Source organism: Mauremys reevesii, linkage group 21 (assembly GCF_016161935.1).
Source record: "Mauremys reevesii isolate NIE-2019 linkage group 21, ASM1616193v1, whole genome shotgun sequence".
Lineage (NCBI taxonomy): Eukaryota > Metazoa > Chordata > Testudines > Geoemydidae > Mauremys > Mauremys reevesii.
The window spans coordinates 19,956,447-19,972,891 of record NC_052643.1 but is presented as its reverse complement, the minus strand read 5'-3'; the positions used below and the strand labels follow the sequence as shown (position 1 = coordinate 19,972,891).

Sequence of the window (16,445 nt, the reverse complement as noted above, 5' to 3'; positions counted from 1 at the left end):
AAGATTTACTGATCTAAGCCCCTCCACTGACTCTTGAAGCTTCAGTTTCTTGGAGATGATTGACAGGTGCAGGAATAGCATTCTTGTGTTGCTTGTGCATTCCCACCTTTTCTTAACAATATTTTTGGTATAATATTTGTACAGTTCCACACGTTTTAATACAGCCCTATGTGAAAAGGATAATTAATCGCTTCTTTTGGAGAGAATGAAGCAACTCACAAATTCCTCCTGGTGTCTTTTTTCCCATGATCCAACAGAAGATTGAGTTCCAAGATGTCTTGCTGAACAAATTAAAAGTTGTCCATGAAAGTGCAAATGCAATGACCAAAACATTACTGTTAAAATCCTGCAGCTGAGATTCCCAGAACTGCAGTGGGTTTTTTGTTGTTGTTGCATGTCTCTGCTAAAAACAGAAAATGAAAACAGTCTGAAAAGCAATGTCACATTGCTACGGGATGCTGCTGTGTATCTTCAAGTTCCTTGGCCTTTTTCAATTCTTTCACTCTGAAACAATAAAAAGGCCCTCTATAACATTTCTATTCCAAAAGAATTTCAACAGGCAAAAGTCAAAGGGATCCCTCGCTACAACTTCCAGTATGAAGTAGCCATCTCCTTAAGAAAACTCAGCAGTACAACTAAGAAAGAACCTCCTGATATAGTAAACAATTGGGAGCCAGGGAAGAGGAAGAAAAAACTCATTCAGAAGGAAGAATTCACCTTTTGCAACCCATTTCTGGACATCTTTATTTAATACCCAAATTCATTCTACTATCAAATCATCTTATCTAATTAATTGTCTTTTATGACTGCTTTTCATCAATTGCTTTTCTGCTGCTGCCTCATGTACCAGATAATTTGAGCAACATGCACTTTCTGTGCTGCCCCTTTTTCACTGAACATGGGCAGATGCTGCTGCATCCAGCATTGTGGCGAGAACAGATTTATTCCAGACTTCCATAGCAAAGTTCTACTTAATTTATACAGTACCTTAGGTTAATAGAATTTACATGTGTGTATGGACTTTATACTGGCATCAGTGTAAGCAGATACGTTACTTCAACTTATTGTCTCAGTCTGACTATCAGCATCTGCATAGTCTGGTTACTTGTAGGATATATTTATTTGTATCTTCATAATCTCCAGTCAGGGACACAGTCTCTCCATGGAGTACTAACTCTGTAAAGAGCATGCAGATGCTACAGTTGCAAGAACTTTAGAAATGGAAGTGAATTCATTGATTTATGTAGCACCTATCACCATTGGATCTCGGTGCTTAAGCTGTAGTATATTAGTTAAGTAAAACTATGAAAGTATGGGAAATTTAAGACTAAACAAATTAAATGACTTGTGTCATGCCTGGAAACCCATTAAGGCCGCTACTTGGCTAACATAATCTTGATTTTTGTTGCTATGTCACTTCACCGAGGCTTCCTTAAAGTGACTAAATGAACAACTGCAGACATCCAGAATTGATCTAGGCTATCATACTGTCAAGGCTTTATCAAGTTGCTTAGTAATGAACCCAGCTTCAAGGGAGAGAGTTTGGGGTCCCAGTCATCATTAGGGAGGGAATGAGTTGTCAATGCAGTTCTGTATACCTCTGCTTTTGTCTCCACTATGTATAGCTCAGTCTAACTCTTGGTCAAACAAAGCACTCAATATCACAAAAAAGCTGCATAGTTTTTTTGTCCTGGAGTTGAGGTAGCTCTTTAGGACTATATAACCCATATGCTTGTGACTATTTTTTATTACAATATACACTACTTAGTAAAATAATTTTAGACATTCTAGCTAGTCATAGACTCATTTCTATGAAGCATCAAAATGCATTAACTCCAGTTCAGACTGAACAGCATGTTAAATCTTATGTCAGAAGCAGTGTGTATTGCAATAAGCTACTATATACAGAAACACATCTATGTGAAAAAAACCTGCCTGACTCTGCATGTCCTTGCTCAGTTATTCTGAGGGTAGTTTTCCCCCAAAAGGTTGTGATTATGACCCAAAGTAGAAGGATTTAGCAGAGCACATCCACAGTTGTTAGTATATTAACTTCTTAAGCAAATTGACCTAGAGACACTACAAGGGGATAAATTCAGAGGTGCTTTCAAAAGTATTTCAAGTTTCACATCTGTAAGCAGGGCCGGTGCAACCCATTAGGCAACCTAGGCGGTTGCCTAGGGCACTAGCATTTGGTGGGGGTAGGGGGTGGAGGGACCTGGGGCAGGGGGGCGCGGGGAGGGCCCCCTGCAGCAAGTAAGGGAGGGCGCGCACCCCAGCTCACCTCTGCTCCGCCTCCTCCCCTGAGCATGCCGCCTCGCTCTGCTTCTCTCCCTCCCAGGCTTGTGGCACCAAACAGCTGATTGGCACTGCAAGCCTGGGAGGCGGGAGATGTGGAGCGGCGACAGCGTGCTCGGGGAGGAGGCGGAGCAGAGGTGAGCTTGGGCGGGGAGCTGCCGCATGGTTCCCTGGGTTGGGGGGAGCTGCTGCGGGGGGTGCTGCCATGGGGGGGCGCCTCAGGGCAGAGCAGGGGAGCTGCCGTGGGGTGGGGGGGCACCTTAGGGCGGAGGGCTGCCTAGGGGGAGGGAGGGCGCAAGGTGGAAGTTTTGCCTAGGGCGCGAAACATCCTTGCACCTGCCCTGTCTGTAAGTGGGCATAAGGGCATCCAGCTAAATCAATGACTGTAACAGAGCCCTAGGTTAGCCTAATTTAGATGCTATGGGGATAGAACAGAGGCGCTTAGCAGAAAGAGCAACTAAGTGCAAATTAAAGTAGGTATCCACCACTACATTCATGATCTTTTGGCCCCTGTGCGAAGGGACTCCTTTATACTTTCATATTGATGTGTAACCACTACAAACTTACACATCAGCTCTGAATTTGGCCCAGTGACTGTATTTTCAATTTTCAGCTAAATCAGAGCTGTAGCATTCAGGACATCCTGTAAGCTTGTGACATTGCGGGACATGGGCTCCAGCAATGAATGAATGGATCACACGGGTAGTATGCATGCATTTAGAACATTACTAATTGTCTTTATTTTACTGAAGTGTTTGAGAATTCCATGCTTGGGAGGACATAGAGTGTGGATATTGCTGATCAAACATGAAAATAGGGTCTGCAGTATTTCATCATGTGTGGCATGACTCTGAAGCCCTGGCTACACTAACAACATGAACTATGGCTGAAAGTGGCATCTCACTCCCACTTTCTAACACAGTTTTGACTGACACTAGGATTTAAACCATTCCAGTACAGATTCAGGGAGCCCCATTGCTATAAAACAATGATTCAATTTTGTAGTGTAGTCAAACTATCATTGCAGTGAAAGATATGTCAAAAGCTAGCTTTTCCTTTCTGCTGTAAGGGGGGTAAGGTGAAATCCTGCTCCAGTGAAGGCAATGGTGAAACTCCCATTGACTTCAATGGATCCAGAATTTCGCTCCAGTTGCCTGGGAGGAATTCTCCATTCTGTGTCTTATGGAGGTTACTCCCTATTCTCTCTTTGCAGCTCACTGTGGTTCTGCTAATTGTCTGGTGGTCCTGTTCTTATATTACAGGATATACGTATTCAGAACCAGCAGAGGGAATTTATAATACTGTACTTACACACAAACACAAACTCAGAATATTCTTAATTTGTTAAAACTTAAGATCTCTTTCCGTGCAGCAGGAAAGTGAAAAGTTACTTCTCCCGAGATGTGCACTAGTTCACATTTTATGTTGAGACTAATCACACATATACAAAAGATATCACCTACAATGCAGGACAGGTAGTGCAACTTGTGCATTTTTCAGTTGCACCTCTTACTGTAATATAAAATTCACCTGTTATTACTATAGGTCTCATTGAGAACATGCACAATTGGTAAGCTGTGGCTCTTACTGATACATGCTGTATCCATGTCTAGCACTTCAACATGCAAGTTCTACACTAACAGATCACACTTTTGCTGGAAAAATGCAAGACATGCTTTGCTGGCAACTTCAACCTAGGACATGCAACATCTGTACTGGTGCATACCTGTTTAACTGGAATATGCATGCTAATGCAAGTTGATTACTGTAGCATTCAATATTTGCACTAGTACAGATCCTGTTCACAAATATGCAACACCTTTCTTGGTCAAATGAGTCCTGTACTAGTTACTAGGTTTGTAGGCTTGTACAAATTTTGGAACTGCAGTGTTGATTGTTGCTTAAACACAAGAACATACCATTCCTGAGTTTCCCAAATATGAAATACAAAACAATGGTGTGTTCATTAGTGAAAGATGCTGCAGTGTGCACAATTACATTCACAGACCGCATGTGCTTCACAACCTTGTATTCCACAGTATTTGGAAAATGACTTAAAGATGATGCCAGTTAATACTTTTTTAATTTGTTAAATTTTCCCACATAGTCAATAGCTGTGTGTGCAGGTGAACGGGGAGGGGAGGGGGATAGGAGAGTGTATGTTTGTACAGGTAGTCATTTGTTTTTATAACGTACTGCATCTTAATACAAAGAATATGCCTAAACAGTGCCAAAGTTGTGGTGACACAGACAGCAATCAAGAAGATTAAACCTAAGGATGATGTTTTATCTTTAACTCAGACTTAGAAAAGCAGGGCCCAAGTGAAATATCCCAATACAAGGGGGTTCCTTGGCCGACATAGAGCTACTAGAATGGCTCTGCCTGTGCTCTTCGTTGCTCCTCAGTAAAAGGGGTCTGGCTCTAGTGGAGTAGGCTCTGGCTGTTCTTGGCTGGCTCAGTGCAGCTAGAATGTAAACTGAAGCACCTCTGAGGCTGCTCTTTTTTATAGTGGGACTGGGAAGGCCTGTGAGTTTGGGTGGAACAGAGATGGCACAAAGATCTCTCTTTTCTCCAGCCCCGTGCAAGAATAAAGAAACAGAATCAGTCACAGTCTTCTTTAGATCCAGTCTGAGCTGTTTTTTAAATTATGTTTGAGACAAAACATATACACGTTTTTCTTATGTAGAATTTAAAATATTTATTAATGACCAAATAGCTCTGAATTGCTTTCAAGTGAACTTGAGTTAATGTTTTTTAACTGATTATTTTTTGTCCAGTAGTTCATTCAGAAGTCTTGCCTAAAAAGTGCACAATGCAAGTCCTTCAGAAACCCTCCTGGAAAGTAGTTACTCTTGTCACCAGCAGCAGCCTTTACTCCAGTTTAATACTTCCATAATTAAACAAAAATCATTTCTTGATCAGTGCCAGTTTTATTTGGTGATGTTTTTATAGTGATATAAGCTAGAACAGAAGAACAGGCCAGCTATCTTCCATTTACTAGCACTCAGTGTAAAAAAAAGTACAAACTAAAATTTCAGAATTGAAACAATGTGATTCCAAGATGGATTCCTGGACAAATTATAACCCCTGTAAATAGAAATTCATAATAGCAGTGCTGCTCACACAGCGCACAAGAGAGCGACAGCTGGTGCTGCCTTACTGCAACTAGCCAAGACATTCTCTGCACCTTGTTTCATCTCTTTCCACTTTGAATTTCAGGTGGGGAAGGGGGCTGAGGTCTGTGGAGGCTCCCTTCCTTTGCCAGCATTAGCAACCTGCCAGGAGTAAAAAATTGCACCAGATTTTTATAAAATGAAGGCGGCATTTGCCCCAGAAAATGACTGCTCTCCGCGTGGATTATTCATCTAGATCTGAGCAGACTCCGAATACTGTGTCTGCACCTTAAGTCAGGGCAGCCATGGGCAGAAGTAGCACAAGGCCAAAGTTTTAGGTGGGGGCTGTAGCTTGTCTCAGCTCTATATGCATGTTCTCATTAGTTAAGGGCACTTTTGAAAGTGCCTCTTAGTGCTGTGATGTGGCTGACAGGGCTGTTCAAGTGAAGTTCTGCTGGTGCTGAAATGTGAACTCCGTAGTCTGAGGCACTGGAGCACTGCCCCACATGTAGCCTTCATCAAGAAGAGCTGTTATGCTGTTGCACTGGCCCATGTGAAAGGTGCACAGAATTGGGAAGAAGGTGAATTTATTTTCTCGTGTATCTGTGTGAGGTAGGGCCCCAGTGTCAAAGGCTCCACTGGAGACCTCTGAATCACACATTTTGGCCAGAGGCCATGCTGGCCACCTCCAGGTACAGGGTCATTCTTCACTAGTGAGTGAAGGGCAGCTGGATTGAGTAAACCAGGGTGACTGGGAGTATCACTGCCCCCCCTTTATGGTGTTCTAGTAAGTTAACTGTGAGGTTCTTTTAAATGTGAAGAACAGAGCTTTTGAGCTGTGACCCTGTGAAGTGTAAAGATCACAAACAAACCTACAGCTCCTAAAGTGCCCCAGCTAGACAGTTCTCATGACCTTTGGATTTTATTACTTATTCAAATACCATTAAGGAAGTTGCATTGGTATGTGCTGAAGCAATGTAGTAAGCAACAGCCCTGAAAGCCAGCAGCAGTTTGTATTGTATTTCCCTCAAATTTCAAATGAGAATTTGTGAGCAAATGAATTAGGCCCACTTAGAAAAGTTACAGCAGACGATAGCTTCATGGGTAAAGCGTAAGGCAAAGCTGTTTCATAAAAATTACTCTATAATGCCGAGCCAGGGAAATGTTCAATGAGTCAGTGAGTTTACAGCAAAAAAGTTCTGGCAATGCTGGAGGTCAGTAATATAAAGGACAGGGTGAATTAGAGCCACAGAAGGCTTTTTAGTCAGTTACCTGTTGCTCTGAGAGCTGAATTGGCTTGTGTGAAATTTAGGAAATGGGAGCTCTTGCCTTTTTCCAGATATCTCATTTGGATTGCAAAACAAAAAAGACAGAAAGGCCCAATAAGAATGACACCCCAGAGCATGGGGCCTGCAATTTAACACACACATTTGTGCTCCAAAAACATTCAGCCCCTGCAAAAGGTAAACGAAACAAAATTACTTTGGAAACTTTCATTGCAGCCACCTTGACACACGCCCCACAAGACATTTTTCTCCCATTATCCTTACATTGGATTACTCAGGAGAGGGCTTTGCCCCCTCCCCCTAACATTTCGCCCATTCTTAATGTTACTACAAGACACATAAGAAATTGGGTATTTAATGCAATGGCTGCTCCATATCATACATTTCCTGCTTTTATTAAAAGAACCTTGGTGCACAAGAGTGGGAGAGGCTGTATCTGAACTGCTGGGGGAAGGATTGGCCTGCAGAGAGCAACAGAGTACATTTTATGGGGGTTGGTCATTCAGGTATGAAATAAAGAAGTTGTACTTACCAGAGTAATTGACATCACATGGTACATATGCCCTCCCAAAAGCAGAGAACCACACATAACCAATGGGATGAAGTTTTTAAAAGGCTGCTGCCATAAATGAATTTATTCCTTTTATTATTGCTTGTTTCCTATAGCAACTTTGCTTGTTCTGCCCAAGAAAACAGGCTAGAACCTTTGTTGTAAGCAGACAGTAGTTTAACCGGTACAGCAGTTCAGGAAGACCTGATTGTTATGAATACTAGCTCCTCAGAGTTATGGGAGAAGGGGGTCACATCTCTCTGTGAGTGTCTTGTAGCTGCACCCTGCATCTGTATTCTGAACAAAACTTGCACGTGGGAGGTTAATAGGAAGTTTAAACAAAGGAGCAGGTCAACCTTTTATATGTTTAGGAGAGAGCAATAGAGATTCAGCATAGCTGAAGTCTCTCCAAGGTTCCTGTGGGATGAAAGGAGCTACTAATTGTACGTTATTACCACCAGTTCCTTCTGAAATAGCACGTTATCACTGCTGCAGTAATGTAGCCAATTAATAGTGACTAAATAAGGCCCTTTGAGATCTGCAGCTTTCTTACATAAATCCCACCCAAAAATCTTAACCTGCTCTGGGAAATGTGTTATATTTAATCCAGGTAATTCTTTGGGAGAACACCTTCTTCCCTTCGCCCTTTTTTTTTTTTAAATATTGAAACCTCATAATATAAACTAAAAATTAGGGCCGTCAAGTGATTAAAAAATAATCACAATTAATCAAGCTGTTAAATAATATAATACCATTTATTTAAAAAATTTTGGATGTATTCTACATTTTCAAATATATTGATTTCAGTTACAACACAGAATACAAAGTGTACAGTGCTCACTTTCTATTTATTTTTAATACAAATATTTGCACTGTAAAAAAACCAAAAAAAATAGTATGAGTTTTAACCTAATACAAGTACTGTAGTGCAATCTCTATCACGAAAGTTGAACTTACAAATGTCGAATTATGTGCAAAAAAAACTGCACTCAAAAATAAAACAATGTAAAACTTTAGAGCCTACAAGTCTACTCAGTCCTACTTCAGCCAATCGCTCAGACAAAAGTTGGTTACATTTGCAGGAGATAATGGTGCCCGCTTCTCGTTTACAATGTCACCTGAAAGTGACAACAGGCGTTCGCATGGCACTGTTGTAATCAGTGTTGCAAGATATTTATGTGCCAGATGCGCTAAAGATTCAGATGCCCCTTCATGCACCATTCCAGAGGATGTGCATCCATGCTGATGACAGGTTACACTCGATAGCAATCCAAAGGAGAGCAGACTGATGCATGTTCATTTTCATCATCTGAGTCAGATGCCACCAGCAGAAGGTTGATTATTTTTTTTTGGTGGTTCGGGTTTTTCTGAAAGCATGCTCCACACCTCGTTCCTCTCAGATTTTGGACAGCACTTCAGATTCTTAAACTTTAGGTCAAGTGCTGTAGCTATTTTTAGAAATCTCACATTGGTACCTTCTTTGCATTTTGTGAAATCTGCAGTGACAGTGTTCATAAATGAAACAACATGTGCTGGGTAATCATCTCAGGGTTTAACTGATCGCCATATTTGGGGTTGGGAAGGAATTTTCCTCCAGGGCAGATTGGCAGAGGCCCTGGAGGTTTTTCGCCTTCCTCTGCAGCATGGGGCACAGGTCACTTGCTGGAGGATTCTCTGCACTTGAGGTCTTTAAACCACGATTTGAGGACTTCAATAACTCAGACATAGGTTAGGGGTTTGTTACAGGAGTGGGTGGGTGAGATTCTGTGGCCTGCGTTGTGCAGAAGGTCAGACTAGATCATAATGGTCCCCTTCGGACCTTAAAGTCTATGAGTCGATCTGAGACTGCTATAACATGAAATATATGGCAGAATGTGGGTAAAACACAGACCAGGGGACATACAATTCTCCCCCAAAGAGTTCAGTCACAAATTTAATTAACGCACTATTTTTTTAAACGAACATTATCAGCATGGAAGCATGTTCTCTGGAATGGTGGCTGAAGCATGAAGGGACATACGAATGTTTAGCATATCTGGCACGTAAATACCTTGTGATGCCAGCTACAATAGTGCCATGTGAACGCCTGTTCTCACTTTCAGGTGGCATTGTAAATAAGAAGCAGGCAGCAGTAGCTCCCATAAATTTAAACAAACTTGTTTTTCTTAGCGATTGGCTGAACAAGAAGTAGGACTGAGTGGACTTGTAGGCTCTAAAGTTTTACATCATTTTGTTTTTGAGTGCAGTTATGAAACAAAAAAAACCATCTATATTTGTAAATGACACTTTCACGATAGAGATTGCACTACAGTACTTGTATGAGGTGAACTGAAAAATATTTTTATCATTTTTACAGCACAAATATTTGTAATAAAAATAATATAAAGTGAGCACTGTACACTTTGTATTTTGTGTTGTAATAAAAATCAATATAGTTGAAAATGTAGAAAAACATCCAAAAATATTTAATAAATTGCAATTGGTATTCTATTATTTAACAGTGCAATTAATTGCAATTAATTTTTTTAATCCAGTCTGTGTACAAGTGTTGGTGCACTGTGTGGTGTGTACATGCACACACAGCGTTTGTGTGCATGTTCATACATGCACATTTACAGCAATAAAGAATGAGTAGTTGTTGTACAGTCTCTTATGCTTCAGCAAAGTCGCAGGTGATACACCTTGCAGCAGCTCACCACTTACATTTTCCAAATATAGAGAAAAAATAGTACAAGTTGAGAGTAAGAAGCAGAAACTGGTTTGTTGTGAAAATGAGAACTGGGCACTTGGAATGATTTCTGATGCATCATGCTAAGATGTATTTACACTCCCCTTGTGCACATAACCCATTATTCATTGAAAAACTGGTTGATTTTAAAGTCATTAGTCACGGGCTGTAATTCCCTGATTCACATTCTTTAATTATTTGTATTGCAGTGGAGCCCAAAGGTCCCAATCAAGGATTGGGCCCCACTGAGCTAGGCACTATGCAAATGTGTACAAAGACACAGTCACTGCCTCAAAAATAACAAGACAACTGATATATGAGGCAGAGGGAACACAATCTAATTGGACCATTTTTACATACCTATATCCATTTGCAATATATTTTCCCTCAGTTATTATAAATGAAATGCCAAGTCTCCCCTGTGCACCTCAAACTAGACATCACAGAGTAGTTAGTTCCTTATGTGTGTCATATTAAAGGTAGGTCTTAAGAAAAATCTCTGAACATCTGCTGCTTCCTTACTATCTCAGATGTCAGGGATTGTTATATTTTATTTAATTTATATAATATACATGAAGCCATTTACACTATAGTATAAGTAGATTCCTTTGTTTTATTTGGAAAATCATGTGGGCTAAGAACTATCACTGTAGATCTTAGTGGTAGAGGGAGAGATGAGCATTGAATGGGAAATGGACAAAAAATCCACTCATGTCTGCTGTACATTAAAAGGTGGAAAGTGTTAAATCATGCTCCCCATACATTCTTGTAACAGAACAGAATATTTAATTTAGACAATTTCTCATTAATTTCAGCTACTTACAGTGAAACTTCAGAGCACTTTTTTTAAAAACATTTGAGGAATCGGTGTTTTATTATATATCAGACTGATGCAGAGAGACAGTGAAATCATATACAATTCAAATAAAAGCAAAGCGATTGATGTTCCTGGCTGCTTTTTGGTCATGTAATCAAGCCATTTAAATATTTCATACCAGTGACTAACTGCAAGAGATTTGAATCCCATCCATCCTACTGTTTATAGCCTATGGAGAAACCTGCACATGTACTGCACCTTCAGAAATTGTTTCCTGTAGTTTCTGATATGCCCTACAATCCATTTAAACTGCAACAATAACAAGAGAATGCTTATGTTAAATAAATTCCATTCACAGGTAGCACTGAACTCTCTAGCCACTGCAGAGCACCACACTAAAATCCCAAGGGCAGATCCTCAGCTGGTATAACTTGCCATAGCTCCACTGAAATCAATGATCTGTCCCCCGAATCTCTCTCCCTTCAAAATTATCTGGGTCTTTATTTTCATTATTGAATGTGATGAGAAGGTTACTCACCTTGTGCAGTAACTGAAGTTCTTCAAGATGAGTGTCCCTGTGGGTGCTCTACTCCAGGTGAAGGTGCGTCCCTGAGCCTTTGCTCAGAAAGTTTTGCAGTAGTGCCAGTACAGGTTGCGCATGCGCAGTGCCTACCTAGCATGCTGTTGGCGCCTCAATAGCACATACGCGATCCAGACTCCTCAGTTCCTTCTCTACCCTGGAGTCTGCCCCTAACTCCGAAGTAGAAGGGAGGTGGGTAGGTAGTGGAGCATCCACAGGGACACTCATCTCTAAGAACCTCGGTTACTGCACAAGGTGAGTAACCTTCTCTTCTTCAAGAGAGATGTCCCTGTGGGTGCTCCACTCCAGGTGACTGAAGAGCAGTGCCCGCCTAGGATGGTAGCAGCTTTGGAGTTGGCAGAAAAGCAACTGATAGCATAGTTCACCCAAGTCGAGTATCTGCCTGAGGGCCTTGCATGACAGCAGACTGTTTAGCAAAGGTATGTTCAGAGGCCCAGGTGGCGGCCTTGTAAATGTAATGGGAATGTTGTGCAGGAATGCTACTGATGCCAATATGGATCTGGTAGAGTGCATCTTCATCCCTGCTGGAGGTTGTATGCCTTTTAATTGACAGCATAATTGAATGCATCTGGATATCCATCTAGAGATACTTTGAGTGGATATGGAGTTACCCTTAGAACTTGATGCTATGGAGATAAAAAGCTTCGGTGAGACTCTAGAGGGCGTGGTCCTGTCCAAGTAAAAAGACAGTGCTCTCCTAACACAGAGGGTGTGCAAGTGTTTGTGAGAGGGGTCCCTGAAGAGGGAGTGGGAGGGTGGAGAGCGGAGTAGAGACAGGAAAGGAATGGTATAGCCCAATCTGATGATTTCCAGGGCCAATTTGTCTGTGATGATAGCCACCCAATTGGGATAGAATGGGAGCAAATGGTCTCCAGAAAGCTGGCTGGATGGTGTAAGTGCTGAAACGGGTGAGAGGTCTTCCTGACCCTCGACCCAGACTTCACATTTGCTTATTGGAGGAACTAGGTTGAGATGCCGATGGTGGTGGAGGGCGTTGTCGCTGTGGTCTCTACCTCTGTTGTTTTTGTTGGTTGCATGGTCTTTGGTGTTGCTGTGTGTAAGACGGGTATCTAGGTTGTGGATACAGTTGATGACTACAGCTGTAGCAGTGGACCTGGCAGCTGTATCAGCAGCATCCAGTGTGGCCTATAGAGCCATGTGTGAAATCATCTGTCCTTCAGAGACCAGACATTTGAATTGTTGTCTGTTTTCCCTCAGGAATGTCATTAATAAATTCCATAAATTTGCCATAATTCCTGTGGTCATATTTGGCAAGTAATGCTGTGTAATTCGCCACTCGAAATTGTAGTGTAGAAAAAGAGTATACCTTGCGGCCAAACAGATCCAGCGTCTTACTCTCCTTATCAGAAGGAGTGGACCAAAAGTGTTGTTGTTTGCTCCTTTGATTGGCCGCTTTCACTACCAGCGAGTTTGGTGCTAGGTGTGAAAAGAGGACCTCAAATCAAGGGAACATAACGTTTTTGGACCGTCCTCTTTCAGGTTAGGGGTATTGTAGTTGGAGTTTGCCACGCTGTCTTAGCAGGTTCCATGATGACCCCATTAATGGGCAAAGCTATCTTGGAGGAGGCAGATATCTGCAAGATATCAGTTAAGTCATGCTGAGTTTCCAACACTTCCTCCAGAGCAATCTTAAGCTCATTAGCCACTCTTTTGAACAGGTCCTGAAAGTGGATAAAGTCTTTTGCAGTGGTTGGTGGTAGAGGCATAATAGCCTTGTCTGGTGAGGAGATGAATTATTATTGGTTGGAGAGGTGTCTGGAGCCGTGTTCTCTTGTTATTGAATCATGGGCTCCTCCCTTCTGTCCACCGCTACAGCCTCCAAAGGTGTAGGTGAGGGTCTGGTGTCTTCCCTACGTGGACTGTGGCACCTGCTATGGTTCCTTCTATAGGGACCCCTGGGACTCCAGTATGGCCAGTGACCGCAGAAGGACACTGGTGGTCCCATCCATGGGCGACCATACAAGGTGGTAGATCATGAGAATGAGGACTGTGGTGGTCCAGCAATAATCAGGGTCCCAACCAGGGAAGAATGGTGTGAGGAGAATACCCCTTCAACCTTATCTTCATCCCTGGAAAACAGTGATGGTATCGGAGAGAGCTGATGGTGCAGTACTGTGGACCCCGGTGAGACATTGGTGCCTAATAGAGGGGATTCTGGAGTTGGGGAGACCACCAAATCTTTGTGATGCAGGAAACGGAATTGTGCTAAGAGCATCAGTTCCGAGGGCAGGGTGCCAACTGGAGTGGTGGCGCAGTGCGCGGAGTCAGTGCTGAAGTAAATTGAGGTGGCGCCGTTGTGTTAGGAGCATTAGCCTGCAGCATGGGATTAGGAGTGGGTGTTGGTACTGTCTCCTTTGGTGCTATTGACGGTGCTGTGGTGGAAGCAGGCAACTTAGAGCCATTAACCTTGGCACCTGAGCGGCTGGTGCTGGCTGCGGCTGCCGCACAGACGGTGCTGAGCCGCGGAGCAGCTGGCACCAATGAGAGCAATTTGGTCAGCAAACGTTTTGCAGTGGTCTGCTCTCTGTGAGGTGAGGAAGCTGGCTGCTTTTTCACCATTTTATTTGTCCTTAGAGGAGCCAGGCCAGTGGGAGCTGCGGGAAGCAGTGGGTTGCAGGGACATGCTGGCTACCACTTCCTGCAGCTCTCATTGGCTGGGAATGGTGAACCGTGGCCACTGAGAGCTGCAAGGAGCCGTGCCTGTGGATGATCAGTATCAGCAAAATGTGTCTCAGCCCGTAATCAGATTACCCTGATGGGCCGCAGGTTGCCCACCACTGATCTAGGCGGTGAGGAGACTAGTGACCTTTGGCAAGAAGAAGATTCCTGTCCAGGGTCAGAGGCTGATCTGAGGGACTTTTCCATTAGGATGAGTGTAAGCCTCAGGTCTTTATCTTTTTCTGCCCTAACTTTCAGTTTATTACAATGGCCACATTTCTGGAGAATGTTAGATTCCCCCAGATAATGGACACATTGAGCATGTCCATCTGAGATAGGCATTGCCCTCTCTGCACACCGTGCATCTTTTAAAACCTGGCGGACCAGGCATTTTCCTAACTACTTCTAATTAAGCTACAGGATATAATTTTTCTTTTTTTGAAACAGGCCGAAAGCGTAACAACTGAAACTTAACTTATCTAAACTAACCTAATTTACTAATTTAAACTACTATCTATTTGAAAAAAATGAAGATTTTCAATGGGACTGCTGAGCTCCGTCTCAGGCCGGGGATGGTTGAGAAGGAATTGAAGAGTACTGGTCGCGCATACACTATTGAGGAGCCAACGGTGCGTGCGGCAGGCACCGTGCGTGCATGACCCGTACGGGCACTGCTGCAAAACTCTCAGAGCAAAAGTTCAGGGACGCACCTTCATCTGGAGTGGAGCACCCACAGGGACATCTTGCAAAGAAGAAACCTAGCAAATGCTCCAATTTCAAGTTTCCATTTGTGGATCTTGACAAAAGAATAAAGAAGTCTTTACATAGAGGGCACTTCTTTCTGATGCTGATATTTGTTTACAGAATGTTCATTATTACATCACAAGCATTAAGGAAACTATCAATGCGGGCTCTTAAGAGTGCAGACCACGAAAGATGTATCGATTGCAAGTAATCTTGAGTTTGCAGCATGCATGTATTCTTTTAGGAAAGGCACGATGGCACAATTTCTTTGTTCTCTCCTCTATTCCTAACGTGTGCCCTCTCACGCTTTTCTGTTCAGCTTTGAACCTGACTGGCTCATTCTGAGACATTAAAGTGTAAGTCTCATCATTTTATTATTTCAGAACAAAAGTGAGTAAATGTTAAGAATTTCAGCTACAAATCCAGTACTTTTGTTCTGTGTTACCTGCATGCATAGCTGGGAAGCTGGAAAGATATCTTTCAGAGCTTCATAGCCTGTCCTATAGGAAGAAGTGCAGTTTGCATGAGAGCCCCTTATGCATTCTGCAACAGTTGAGCAAGTGAATTTAGCAGGTAACCTATGCTGCTGCTTGTCTGCAGGTGAAGGGAAAAGGCAGAAGGTGACAAGGAAAGCAGCAGAGGACTGGAGTGGTAACTGCTAATTGTATGGGGGGACAGGGGAGTTAAAGAGCAATTCATTGAAGAGGATGAGGACTGTGAAAGGCAGCAGCAAAACTGTGATGGTGGGAGAGGAATTTGGAGGGGAAGCAGCATAGCTGTTTGAATAATGAATTGTTAATTTGCAATTATGCTCATCTTCACTGCAGTCTCATAACACAGGTCTTTGTGGCAAGCAGCACACCGATATATAGCTACAAACACCTGCACAGGCCCAATACCTACCAGCCCCATGCCTATTAACTCAGTTAAACAGACATTAAATAGGAAAAATGGCGAGGTCCCCCATTTAATTCAGGACAGGACAGCATATTGGTGAGAAACAGAGTGTCCCAGCTTCCAGCTAGTAGGATTCCAATTAGGGTGCTGTCTCTGGACCCTTTTCTAGGTGATAAGTCTAGAACCCTCTTCACTTCCCACCACTGGGAGGAAGGGTAAAGCCACCTCCCTGTTTCTTCCCAAACTCCAACATTTGGATTCTTTTCTCCTAAGTTTGCTGTTTCTCTGAAAAGTACCGAGCATCTTCAGAAACACAGATGCAGTGTTTAGTTGCTGCTGGGAGAGGGGAAAAGAGTCTCCTTTCCTTAGCCTCTCCCACTACTGCTCAGCAAGAATGAACTACTGCTCAGCAACAGTGAAACTGACAAGCTTGTAATGGAGCATCCTGGTAGCTGTTCAGAAAACCATCAGGCAGCAGTGACACTGTGAGGAGACTGGGAGTCAGGATGCCCATGTTCTGTTCTAAGTTCCAGAAGGGAGTCTGTGGAGAACAGCAGACTGGGGGGTCTGAATCTTATTGTCCTGCACCAGGTGCAGTCATTTACACCAGTGTAAAGTGAATATAAAATGATGCTATTCTGATTTGTGACATTTTACACCAATGCAACACACTATCAGGCCTTAGAAGGCAGAATTCTTGGATTATGTTCCAAACTCTAATAGGAGGATGG

The 16,445-nt window shown here is 42.7% G+C and overlaps 1 protein-coding gene and 1 long non-coding RNA gene across 4 annotated transcripts in view; one reads left to right on the top strand and one right to left on the bottom strand.

Moving 5' to 3' along the window:
- Positions 1-269: 269 nt before the first annotated feature.
- The window catches only part of CAMTA1 (calmodulin binding transcription activator 1), an 833,035-nt gene continuing 816,859 nt past the window's right edge, over positions 270-16,445 (bottom strand). The window contains exons 23-24 of one of the 3 annotated variants that reach the window (XM_039508612.1): positions 6,685-6,866; positions 270-504 (exon numbers count right to left, since the gene is read on the bottom strand). In XM_039508612.1, the coding sequence (XP_039364546.1) occupies positions 441-504; positions 6,685-6,866 (246 nt within the window). In that variant the 3' untranslated portion in view covers positions 270-440. Of the gene's footprint in view, positions 505-5,476; positions 5,575-6,684; positions 6,867-16,445 lie in introns of those variants that run through there. The other 2 variants (XM_039508610.1, XM_039508611.1) reach the window with 2 other exon arrangements.
- LOC120387663 lies at positions 13,515-14,907 on the top strand. Its single transcript, XR_005590284.1, has 2 exons — positions 13,515-13,946; positions 14,521-14,907. It is a non-coding gene; the product is annotated as an uncharacterized LOC120387663 (long non-coding RNA).